The 13,004-nt window shown below is 43.1% G+C and overlaps 1 protein-coding gene across 1 annotated transcript in view; it reads left to right on the forward strand.

Annotated features, from left to right (window-relative positions):
- Positions 1-13,004, forward strand: part of DIS3L2 (DIS3 like 3'-5' exoribonuclease 2) — a 386,191-nt gene that overhangs the window by 284,757 nt on the left and 88,430 nt on the right. Inside the window, exon 12 of the mRNA XM_017516523.2 lies at positions 10,472-10,579. Within this exon, the coding sequence (XP_017372012.2) occupies positions 10,472-10,579 (108 nt within the window). The remainder of the gene's footprint in view (positions 1-10,471; positions 10,580-13,004) is intronic.

Here is a 13,004-nt window from a genome sequence, read left to right on the forward strand (position 1 = left end):
CCCAGTGAATATACCCATGAACAGGAGGGTGTTCAGACACAGAGATTGAGGAGCTGTACCCACATTCCAAATAGAGAATTGGCTTGGGAGCTCAAGAGTTGTAAGTCCACCCAGGGGTTTCTTGGCCTCCCCCTCTTTCCTGTGGAACCCACTTCTCTCTCAGAACTACCACAGCTTTCACGTGGCTGTCATCTAAGATTCCCACAGATGCCTATCTTTGTGCTCTGATGCATAGGATTAGGACACCTCTCACCTCAGCCATACCTGGCAGCACATGTGACAGACATGTGGAAGGTGGATTTCCAGACATAACTCTACCAGTTGCAATAATCCATAATGTCATTTGTCCTTTGAATATTCCAGACATACACAAGCATGAAAAGCACAGAAGCTCTCCTGGACAGGTAGGTTGTCACGAGTGGATTATCATTTATTTCCCCAGCCCAACCTTGTCTAGTCCTCCAGCATCCTAAGACCTAACGCATCATCCTGGACCACTGTACACCATATCTGTCATGCTAGCCTTAAGAAGGGTGCTGATATGGTTTGGCTGTGTACCCACCCAAATCTCATCTTGAATTATAGTTCCTATAATCCCCATGTGTTGTGAGAAGGACCCAGTAGGAGGTAATTGAATCAGGGGGTGGTTACCCCCATACTGTTTTCATGATAGTTCTCATGAGAGCTGATGGTTTTATAAGGGCTTTCCCCCCTTTGCTCGGCACTTCTTCCTTTTGCCATGTGAAGAAGGGCATGTTTGCTTCCCCTTCCACCATGATTGTAAGTTTCCTGAGGCCTTCCCAGCCCTGTGGAATTGTGAGTCAATTAAACCTCTTTTCTTTGTAAATTACCCAGTCTCAGGCAGTTCTTTATAGCAGCATGAGAATGGACTAACCCAGGTACATTCTAGAATTTCTAGGCTACACTTCTAGCAAAGCGCCTACTTGATGCCCACAAAGGTATTGGTACTTCTGGAGCAAAAGCTATCTAGGAAAACGCAAAAGTTTCTAGGATTTCTGGTATTTACCAAATGTTACCGAGAGGTCCTCTCATGTTTTCAACTTGTCCACCCTGAAAACTAACCTCTCAAAAGGGAAGAGACTAGTCTAGGCTTTGAATGCAGCCATATCCTCTATGGGCTGAAGATCCTGTTGCCTGTGGCCCAAGTTTAGTTCCTTCAGTGTAGCTGAGCCTAACAGTTGACAGTGATGCTTCAACCCCATGGTAGAAATCACTCTGTCTGAGACACTTTGCTCCTGCTACAAAGGGAGCTAGCCTAAATGGGCTCTCTTGTCCCAGAGGAAAGCCAGAGCTGTCATCTACCATGGCTGCCTTCAATATGTGAAGGCCCTGCCTAGGAAGACCAGGCACCTCCTCTCCCCTGCCCCAGGACAGTACTCTCTGGATCACTGCAGCCTAGAATATTGGAGCAAACCCTAGCTCCACCTGCTCCAGGAGAATTGGACAGCTGGTTTCTTCAGAGGTTTGGCTTTCCCTTCTATTCACGTTAGATGATCAGAACCACCATGTACATGTTTTCTGCCATCCCAGAAATGAAAATACTGAATGGAGAGGAAGACAGAGTTGATCAGAGCCAGGAAACTGTGAGTCAGAAGCTGTGTGATCATCAAAACCCAGTTCCAGGTAGCTGTGTCATGGGCAATAGGTAATCTCTATGCACAGTGATGCCTGAAAGACCCAGCACCTTCAGTGAGCAATTAGTGAGAATAGCTAGCTGTGTCGTCATCGGAGTAGGGGGAATTCTGTTTGACACATTTGCTTGTGTCAAACATACTATATCCCTACCTGACCTTTGTGGCTAGCTTAAGGCTAAATGCAATGTTTTAGAATTTCTCTTTGACCCCCATCCCTCACAATGTCTGTGACACCTGTGTCCAAGCTCTGGGCAGATATTGGCAGCTTAAGAGAATGCAGCACAAACTTCTGACCCACAAGTATCCCTCATGAGCATATGAGCACATCCCTTCCTGACCCCCATGGCCATGAAGCCATGGCCATGTACCAGCTGCTGCATCCTCTTTTTATAACTAGGAATTACTTTTCAAAATCAGAAAATGAAAAAGTCAAATTGGGTTAAATAATTAAGCATGTTTCCTTTGGTTTTATGTTTGTCACAGTTCTAGAATTTCTAGACTGGGAATTTCTGTGGGACTACAGAGTTGGGGCTCTGCTTCTGAGTTCTGAAAGTGGGGAGCTGGGTGGAGGAAGGGCCCGCATGCCTCCACTGCCCAGCACTGCCTCCAGCTTGGCAGGCACAAGTGGCGCCGGCCCGCAACCTTGGACAGCAGCAGCTGTGCGCTCTGATTCCTTTGAACCGCTGCTCTGACCTTTCTTCCTACTCATTTTTGTTTCTTAAAGGACTGGGTCCAGGAACTTTTCTGCCGTTTTCACTTAACTTTGCCTATAAAGGTCTTCTGAAAAGCTGGATGAGCTGAGTTTTCATCCTCCAGATTCTTTGCTTTCTCGCTTGGCACAATCATTTCTCCCAGCTTCATCACACAGGGGAAGGGGGTCTGGGGTTCCAGTTGGTTTCCCACCTACAGGGGATGTGGCATTCAGATCTAGAAGTGACTGATGCCAGAATTGCAATCTAAGCTCATTATCTAAACTCTAAGTTGGGGATTAACCAATAGAATATGACTGTATACAGTGTAACAGGTCTCAGGTCCAAATACCATCTCACTGACTTTTAAAATGAAATTCTTTTGTTGAGATTTTGCTCACAGTAATAAGCATTTGGTTATTCTTATTAACAATTGGGTATACTTAGGTGGAAAAATAAATTTAAATAGTGTCCATTTAAATATCAGAAAAAAACTTTTTGACAAAAGATGGTTCTGTTAGAACAGGGGACAGCTGTCCACCTGAACTTTGGCCTGTCCTTCTCAAAAGGACACCACATTTACTCAGTTAATCCCTCTCAAATGTCCTCTCTGGGATTTAAATATAATGTAATTACAAAGCTTAAGGTAATTTAGAAATAAGCAAATTAAGCTTTAAAAGTAAAAGAAAACCTAAACAGTTGAAACCTAAACCTAAATTTTCTGCCTGTTGGCCCAAGCATTCATGTTATTTTAGGTGTGAAACAGCTCAAGTGAAAGTTCGCCCATAAATCTCTACAATATTTTATTGGTACTGCTTTATAATAGAGATCAAAGATTGGGATTGGAAGCCTGTCTTAATGTAGAGTCCAAAGAGTTTTAAGATGTTTCTTTCTGACACCAGCAGGTTTTCAGAGTGTTGATGTTTTGTTAATGTCAAACTGTGTAGCAAAGAGTTGATCAAATTCTGAATTCATGGAAGTGTTGATATGGAAAAGAAAACTCTTTCAACAGAGATGTTGGCTGGCAAGTGAATTATCTGTCTCCTTTAAGTTATTTCAGTGTGTAAGTGGGGAGCTAGCTGAGTGTACCTTGTTGTTAAAACCTCAAAGTCCTTGGAGAAAAGGGGAAAAGTTACCAATTCTCAGACTGCAGATATGGGCTGTCATGGCCAATGGGCACTGAGGGCATGAGGGAGTGTGGGCGGGGAGCCAGCAAAGGCCTGTGCTGAAAGGGGTGGAAGAGGCCCTGCAAGCCCTCCAGGTAGTGGAGAAGCCCCTATGGCTTGGCTTGTGGGTATCTGGATCCCACATCACTGCTAGTCCTTCCTGCTCCTCCTTGCCTGAATGATTGATTCTTCCCCTCTGTGGCCCTTTGTGTTGGTCACAGGGCTGTCCTGGCTAACCTGCTGCTGAACTTGGCCAGCCTGTCCGCTGTGGCTTTAGCAGATGTTTCTGCTCTCTGAGGCTAATGTAAGGTTTTATAGTCTTGTTGGTACCCCCACCCAGCTGCTTTGGGCAGTGGTGTATTTACCCAAATGATCAGTTTCTCTCTACTCAGACCTGGTCCAGAATGCTTAGAAAGTCAGCATCTTATCATCAGTGTCCCTTTTCTCCATGGCCAGGTTTTAAGCTCTGCCCTGACTCAACTTTGGTCCTGGCCATGAAGCATGCTTAAGAGGACTTAGCATCCTTCAAGCCCCGTTTCCTTTTCTGCTGCATGAAGTACTTATCAGTCTTCATCCACTTGGTATTTATTGAGTACCAGCTATGTGCCATGTTCCAGGGATGTAAAGATGAGACAGATTCTGGTCTTGCCCTGGGGAAGTCAGAGGAGGTGCACAGGTAGGAAACACCTGCAGTGCGTCAGGCTGTCTTCAGGTACAGAAGTGCCCCAAAGCTGAGGAGGTGTTAGAGAAGAGAGAGAGGTTGTATCTGCCTGGACTGGTAGTGGCAGAGGAGCTTCTGCAAGGGCCAAGAAGGCTTCACAGACCAATTGTGCTTTGAACAGTGTTTCACATTTTGAGTAGAAAATTTCTAGATAGACAAAAGTGGGCAAGGAGGACATTCCAGGCAGAGGCTAGAAAAAGCATGAAACGTTCAAGGAGCAGTATGCTGTTTGGAATTGCTGAGGTGTGAGTTGTAGAGACAGCCGAGGATAAAGTTACAAAGAGAGGCCTGGAGTGGTAGGCGAAGGAGCTCGGATTTTGAGGGTAAGTAGGGAAGTGATACGGTCTCCTTCAACCAAGATAGAAAATCACCTTAGTACCTGTGTGGTTGAAGGTTAGTGAGGCCAGAGGCAGGAAAATTGTCATCAGTACCAGGACCCTTTCCCCAGTCACATGCTCTTGAGGCGCTGAGTAACTACCCCAACACAAACAGAGATCTTTGCTCCCAAAATCTTATGAGAGTTTACCAATGTGGTATTGTCTAACTAGACCCCAGGAAAACTAGGACAATAAATGTCTTCAGCCTAGTGCCAAATGGAGATTCTAAACAAGCAGCATTTTAGTGACGCCAAATTGCAGTTTCTTCCCAATTCTGGCAATATCACGTAAGAAGTAGGGAGAAGCAAAGGACAGGGAAAACAGAGAAGCTAGCTTCCCACTGTTGCCTTTGCTGTCTTCTCAGAAATAGGGTCCTTCTCCACCTTCCCCCTGGGGAGCTCTTGAGCACCTGTGACCTTAGCCACTGAATATAGAGGGGCCAGGCTTTTCTAAAAACCTCTTGGCCCCATTGAACCCTCTAGGCCCTCCTTCATTTACAGGACATGCAAAAGTCCATTTACCAAATTCCTTAACTATTGGTAAGGCAAAGGCAGTGTGGCCTAATATAAATGGAATTGCAGATTATCATTAAGTGGAGATTAGTAAGAAGATGCAGAAATCTGAAGAATAAATAAGTCTTATCTAGAATAATTTCTACTCCAGAATTGTAACTGGTTTTTATCCTGAGAGAAGAAGAGAGACATATCCACACTTGAACAGTGGAAGGAGGAGAAGAAAAGACTCATTTGAGAGAGTTAGAATGTTAGACCTAGGCTTAGGAAGTGATTGGATGTAGACGGAAGAGAGAGGAGTGTGAAAAATCACAGGTTAATCCCAGCTGTATTCTGGGGGCAGGGGTGAGGAGCATGGGGAGGCATGGGTGTGGTGTTTGTGACTTTGATGGTTTTGAGGGAGGGGTGGTTATTTGTTTCCTTGCATATTTAACTTCGGCAGAATGCTGCTGTTAACAGAGGTGGGAAATGTAGACATGGGAACAGGCGAAGAAGAGGGGAAATGCTGACCTTTGTCTTCTCCATGTGGAGTTTGAAATATTCGTGGGACATCCAGTTCATGGTGTCCAGAGGTATGTGGAGTCACAAGGCCAGATAGCCAGGCCTTGGACAGGGAAGACGCTCATTGTGAGATGGCAGGAGACCAGGGCACACATGTAAAGTGAGGGGTCCTGGGAGAAGTTGGCCAAAGGAAAGAGCTGGAAAGTTGCTTGCAAGGGATGGAGTCTGATGATCTGTTTTCTCTGTGAAGAAGAGTTGAGATTTTCTGCTGAGAACAATTGAGAAGGCAGTCAGGTAGGAGGTCTGAGGAGAGTAATAACATTTTGGGACCTCATCTGAGGGGCGCAGGGAAGGAAGTAACAAAGACAAGTGAACAGCCTGCCAACCCTCATGGAGGTAAGAACTAAGACAGCTTAGCAACTCATCTTCCACACAGCCCAGGTCTCTATCACTGCTTGGCAAGGACTTGCAGAAGTTGGAAAGGCCGATTATAAGATCAGTCGTGGGCTTTGTGGAGCAGGGATAGTAGAAGTGAGGGAAATAAAGAACCTCGAAGGAATTATCCATGTGGTTCACACTATGTAGTGGAGTTAATGAGGACAAGACTGGGGAAAAGGATCAAGGGGTCAGGGAGTGCTTGAACATTTGCACAGTGCTAATGATAGCCAGGAGTTTCTCAGCTCCTGGAGAGACCTTTCTTTTCCAGTCAGACATGATGTTCCACACTTATCCCCCTGGCCCAAAGGCTCTCAGGAACCGTGGCAGGCCTCACGTAGCTGACCTGTGTGCGTGAACTGTTGCACCATGGTCCAGGCGCATCTCCGCCTGACATAATGGGACTTGGATTCCAGAAAGCAGCTAATCAGAAGGGGCTGCCTGCCTCTTCTTTCCAGACCTCCTCCACAGGGATCCTGTTGTGCCTGGGGTTGCGGGAGAGCACATTCACAGTGACCCTGGCAGGAACCAGGCCCCATTTGTGAGAGGCTGTGATGTGCCAAACCACAGATGTGATTGTAACCTTTTAATTCCTTTTCCTTTGAAACACAGAGGAATAACCATCTATTTAGAAAACTGTATGCACATAAAGATGGTTTTCTATGTATTTCATCTGAATTCTTTAAGACCTAGTGAATATCTTTTTCAAGGAATGCTTCTTAAAAATTAAATATAATTATACTAACCAAAAAGTTTTAATGTTCAGCTTTTTCATGAGCACTTAGATTGTGTGGTATCTGACCATTGCAGTATGAATAATAAAATGTCTTCTGTGTAAGATACAGGACACCACACAGTTTTTATGGCCTGTGCAACCACTGCATGTGCTGATAAGTGTTAGGAGGTAGTAGCCAAAGCAGCATAGCTTATATTTAAAATACTAGTTGCTTATGACTTTTTTGGTCAAATGTTTAAATAGAAGTCTCTAGTGTATTTTATAAAATGTTTATGTGATGCAGTAAACGTAGGAAAAATGAGGTGGTCCATCTCCTGGACAGAGTCAGTCAGTTGTCTGCATACTGGAAGTGCCTACCATGCATCAGGTGCTGGAGAGAGAGGGGTGAGGCCTGGCCATTGCTCCTGAGAATTCATTGTCCGTGGCACTTGAGGCACCTGAAGAAGCTATTAGGACAGTGTGTAAATGCAGCAGAAGAGCAGGGAGATGGAGTAAGTAGCCGACTGTGTAGGACAGCCCCAAATCCTCTTTGAAAGAACAGGGGAGGTGCACAAAACACAGCACGCACTCTGCCTGGGGGGTTTTGGATAAACCTTTTAGCAATAGAAATGAGCAGAAACTGAAAGGATGTGTAAGAATTTGCCAGCTGTAAAATGTCCAGAAAGGTGTTCTAGAAAGAGGGACCAGCACAGGCAAGGGCTGGAGCAGCACACAGGCAGGTGAAGGAGTCGCAGTGGGAAGGCCTGTGTGACTGATGTCGCCAGTGCCCTGGGAGACGGCCAGGGCACAAGGCTGAAGGGGATGCCTGAGCCTGGTTATAGCACCTTGGACACCGTGGGCTGGCCAGTGAGCTGACTTTTATTGAGCATCTTCAGTATTGTTCTGCCAATAAGAAGACCACAACTCAAAATTTTACTAACTTGAAGACCAAGACTCACAATTTTACAAACTTGCCCAAATTGTACAAGAAGTGGTGGGCCCAAGATTAGCCCCCAAGTCTCTCAGGTGGCAAAGCCTTTGCCCTCTTTCCTGTACCATGCTGCTGCTGAGTCTGCATGTCACTGAGTTGGTAAAAAGGTCTTTGGACCTTGCTGTATTTTTTTTAAGTGGTGAAGCCCTTTTTGCAAATAAAATCTGAACCCCAGATTCTATCATGTAGAAACAGATCAGGTTTTCACTAGATAATTAGCATACATTTATTTCATATTTAAGTTTGTAACACACCACGAATTAATGAACACAGCGACTTTCTTTTTAATAAGCTCTTTTATTTTGGAATGCTTGTAGTTGACAGAGAAGTTGCAAAGGTAGTACAGAATGGTCCCATGCCCAGTTCCTCCATGTTAACATCTTACATGACCATGCTTCATGTGTCCTAACTAAGAAACAGACATTGTTTGGATTTCACTAGTTTTTCCATCAGTGTTTTCTTTCTGTTTCAGGATCTAATTCTGGCCCAAGTTGTAATGACTTTCTTTTGACGAACACTACAATATGAAGTCAGGAATTATGATGCATAATCAAATGCTCAGCTTTGTGACTTAAAGTAAGATACTGCCTTGAACCCTTAGAAGACACCCTTACTATCTGTTAAAAAAAAAAACAGGCATTAAACCCTGGACTAATATCATTGCAGCAAGTGTGCTAGGTGGCTGAGCAGTCAGTTACCAAAATATAGTTGATAGAACGAACTGTCAGTTAATGCAGCCCAGAGGAGGATACAAGAACACACGCCCAACAAACTTGAGTTAGTGTCTTAGCTCGGGCCCCTATAACAACATGCCATAGCTTAAACAACAGAGATTTATTTTCTCCCAGTTTTGGAGGCCAGAATTTCCATATCAAGGTGTAGCCAATTCAGTTCTTGCGGAGGGCCTCTTCTTGATTTGCATATGGTTGTGCCCTCACATGGCCTTTTCTCTGTGCCTATTCATGCAGAGAGAGTCTTGTGTCTCTTTCTCATCTTATAAAGTCACCAGGCCTGTTAGATCAGGTCCCCACCCCGTATCCTCATTTAACCTTACTTACCTCTGGAAGACCCTATCTCTATATGCAGTCACATTGGGGGTTAGGGCTTCAACATATAACTAGGGGTGGGGAGGGGAGGATGCCAGTTCAGTACCTAGTATAGCCCAAAGGCTGAGTATGTGAAATCTATAATTCAATACCATATTGAAGCTTTCTCCATTTTATGCACTATTTTTAAACAGGTGAAAATATATCATTTTATACAACACTTGACATATACAAGAAAATATTAAATATTTAGATTACATTCGAATGCATCATAAAATACTAGCAAAGAAAATATAGTATTAACTGAAAAGATGGTGCAAATGCAATGGCAAGAAACAGTTTCAAAAGTAGTTGTCTGTAAAAGCTGTTACCAAAAGCTGTTAGGAAAAGCTGTTACCAAAGTTATCAGGTAGTCATTAGGTTTCACATAGATGTTAAAAGATGAGGCATCCTTTAGAAATACCAAACAATTGTAAATTATTTGTTACTGGTGTAGGCCATGAGTTCTAGATTACTATTCCATACCAAAGATACTTACTGTACTAAAGCAGAGTATAGTTGCAGATACTTCACACAGAATAAGAAGCCACTGGGATTTGTTCTGTTTCTGCCTGTAAAGAAACATAATTTGCTAAATGTACCTCATCTACAGCATGGCCGCCCTTTGCCTATCACTTCTCAATTACCTAGCGTGGGGGTTACAGTATTATCCGTGCTCAACACTGCAAACCAAAGTGGGCCACAGGAAATATGTTGAGTAAATGGCTAGTTCTGCTGAAGTTTTTAGTTAGAGAGGTGGGGTGGATGTTCCTGCCACAAATCAAGAAAAATATGGGAAAAGGAACAGACAAGAGTAGATGGGAGAGAGATTTTGAAGTATCTTCAGGAGATATAGGTAGAGATATTCACTTCATCTTTGGAATAGTAGAAAAACAAGAAATATTTTGGGACAACTGCAAGTCATCATTTGAAAGTAAGTTGAGAAACAGTTTTTAATTAAAGAGTGTATACCGTTGACTCATTATTATGGAATAGACAGATCAATAAGGAGAAGAAATCATTTAGGATTAAAAAATGGGAAAATGGATAACTAGTTGATCACAGTGTTTATCTAGGAAACCTGGATGTATGACCCTTTCAGTTTTATCATTCTAGTGATGTTTTATTAAAGTTTTCTCTCAATATTCCAATATGTCATTTGGTAAACTGTGGTATATTAATTACTAAAACATTGATTCAACAATAACAATAGCTTACTTTACTTTGACGAAACCCTGTCCAGAGTTTACTCTCAGTCCTTGGGCTCTTAAGTATTTGTATAATTCAACTGGAGTGTTTATGTCCCAAAGCACAAGTACTTCTTAAGTCTGGAGCATCAAGTTTAGTAGATAATACAGTGTAGCTATTTTCCATCGCTTGCAGTGTACTTTTGCCTTCCTCTACCAGCTCTCCTCACTCTCCCAGCTCACATTTCCATTTGACTGTAGAGGCGCATGGAAAAGTATACGATAGTGTGGTCTTTCTGCAGTGTCTTTGGGAACGGAGCCACCTCCATCTTCAGCTTGCTCGGGAAAAGCTGAAGCTGTTCACCAAAACTCTGCCCTCTGGGCTTCTCCTAAGTGTGTTGGAGAAAGGTGCTCACGGGCCTGCACTCTGTTTACAGGTGGTCCCCATGCTTCCCAGGCTGCTGTGTGAGGAGCTGTGCAGTCTCAACCCCATGTCCGACAAGCTGACCTTCTCTGTGATCTGGACACTGACTCCAGGGGGCAAGGTAACAACTTACACGTTTTCTTTCTCCACTTACCTCTGTTCCATTCCATGAGTCATGGGAAGCACCCACCATGTGCCTGGCACTGGCTGGGGTGCCATGGTGGTAGGACAAGGGAGGTATGGAGCAGCCATAATAGAGAAGAAATGTCAGAGTCCTTGCCTCAGAAGAGCCGTCAGCCCCACTTAGAAGGCAAGACTGACTCTAAGCACTTTGAATATACTTCATGCCTGCTATCATGAAGGAAGAAACTGAGTAAGCAGAGTGATGCTGGGGAGGCTTATTCAGGAGACAGGGTGTAAGTGGGATTGAATGAGGCTTGGCAAGGCAGGAGGGGCAGCTCACCCTGCAGTTGGGAGAGCAGAACCTGTTTGGAGGAAGACATTAGGTAAAGTGAAAAGAGTTTACGTAGGTGGGGTGAAATCAAACTGGAGAATCACAATTGCCACTCACAAATGAATTGTAGGTGTTAGGGTTCCTCTGAAGTATCATGAGAAAGATGGTTTTAGAAAGGTCAGCATTGCATCGTCATGCAGGAAGATTGGAGCTGTGAAGATGAATGAGCAAGGTAGTGCCATAATCAAGGCACAAGGTGGTGAAACCACAGACCAAGAACAGAGAAGGATGTCAGCAGGAGTTCCTAGGCATAGGGAAAAATAACTCTATGCCGGTCGTCGGGATGTGCCTATAGGGAACAACAGGAGAGAGATACATGAAAGAGAAACTAGACCCCTCCCTGCATCCGAAACAACTCTAAATATTCAGAAATAGGGTCATGATTAGGTAAGCTGTGGTGCATTCTCAATGGAATATATGCAGTTATTAAAGCTATTGACAGAGACCATGGAAGAATATGGAAAGTGTTTATACTGTAATATTTAAATGGAAGTAAAAAAAAGATATTTAATTATAAAGAGGTTCCAAATAAAGATAGAGGATCAAATACCCACATTTACTTTCATTCCCTCCCAAAACCTCACTAAAGCAACAGTAAAGGGATTTTTTTTAAAAGACATAAACCCACAAGAACAAAGAGAGTGGGAGAGGAGACAACAGCAACAAAAGTTTGGAAGCTGAGTAGCAGATGGATGAGTGGTAACTGACTTAGCAGTCCTGAGAAAGCTGAATCCTGAGCCAGCAATAGAGAAAGCCAAGAAACAACCCAGTTTGTGCAGTAGAACCGTAAACAATTCAGAAATTGACAGTACCAGATAATTCTAGAAGGTGGGGGAGGGGTGGGGGAGAATGAGGGTAACAACAGTATTGAAAGTTTATTTTTAAAAATTGCCCCTCCTATAACTTAGCAGAAGATCAGAAATGTGTCCTCTAGACAGGGTCAAGTAAGAGGTGTCTGAACTAGAGAACATCAAACATGCTTGATGGTGGTGTTTGATGTCCTCTAGTTCAGACACCTCTTACTTGACCCTGTCTAGAGAACACATTTAGGGGAGGTTGAGTGAATGTTGGCATACTGAATGTTAAGAGTGTCAGCTTGCTTTTTGCCGCCAGCCCCAGAATACTGGTCGCCAGGCCTATATCCATGAGTCAGGACATGGGAAAATCTCTGAGTAATCTGAATAGTGAGGAATAAAAATGTAAAGATATTAGCTGAAGATGACTGCCAAAAAAAAAAATAATAAAAACATAAAGATACTAACCTTAAGAGTTTCCCAATCAACAGCCCAGCTGTTTCTCCCTGTAGTAAAGCTTACAGACAATAAGCTTTACCCACACAATCAGAGCTTTTTAGGATTTCATTTTCATGTATGAAGAGACAGCCCAGAGGGAGGATTCTAATGTAGAATAGGGAAGCTATTACCAATGCTTTGTTTCAACAACAGCTTTATTTTACTTTGATGAAACCCTGTCCAGAGTTTACGCCTAGCCCTGGGGCTCCTAAGTATATATGTAATTCAACTGGAGTACAAACAAACAGGAAAAAAGGAAACAAACAGAAAAAGTAACTAAAACAAAACACACTAGCAGGGAAAAGAAATTATCACTTATATCTTTAGGGAATTTTTTGAAAAAGAAAGTAGCTGTATCACAAAATCTTGATATTTTAAAAAAGAAACATTTGGGGGGGGAGAAAAAGCTCTTGAGAATTAAAAACAGGTTAGAATAATTAAAGAAGGTTCAGGATTCCTATTGAAAGATAAAGTTGAGGAGTTGTCCCAGAAAAAGATAGGAAAGACAAAAAATTAGAGGACTAGTCCAAGATATACAGTATCTCTTCAATGAGTATTCCAGAAATACAGAACAAAGTAAACAGAGGAAAAGAAATGATCAACAAAATAATTCTAGGAAATGCCCCATTCCTGGAAGATATGATTTTCCATATTGAAAGGGCATACTGCCTAGCACAGGGGTGGAGACACATCATCATAAAATTTCAGAACACTGTGGACAAAGAAAAGACATACGAAAA

This window comes from Cebus imitator, unplaced genomic scaffold (genome assembly GCF_001604975.1).
Source record: "Cebus imitator isolate Cc_AM_T3 unplaced genomic scaffold, Cebus_imitator-1.0 Scaffold592, whole genome shotgun sequence".
NCBI classification, from domain to species: domain Eukaryota; kingdom Metazoa; phylum Chordata; class Mammalia; order Primates; family Cebidae; genus Cebus; species Cebus imitator.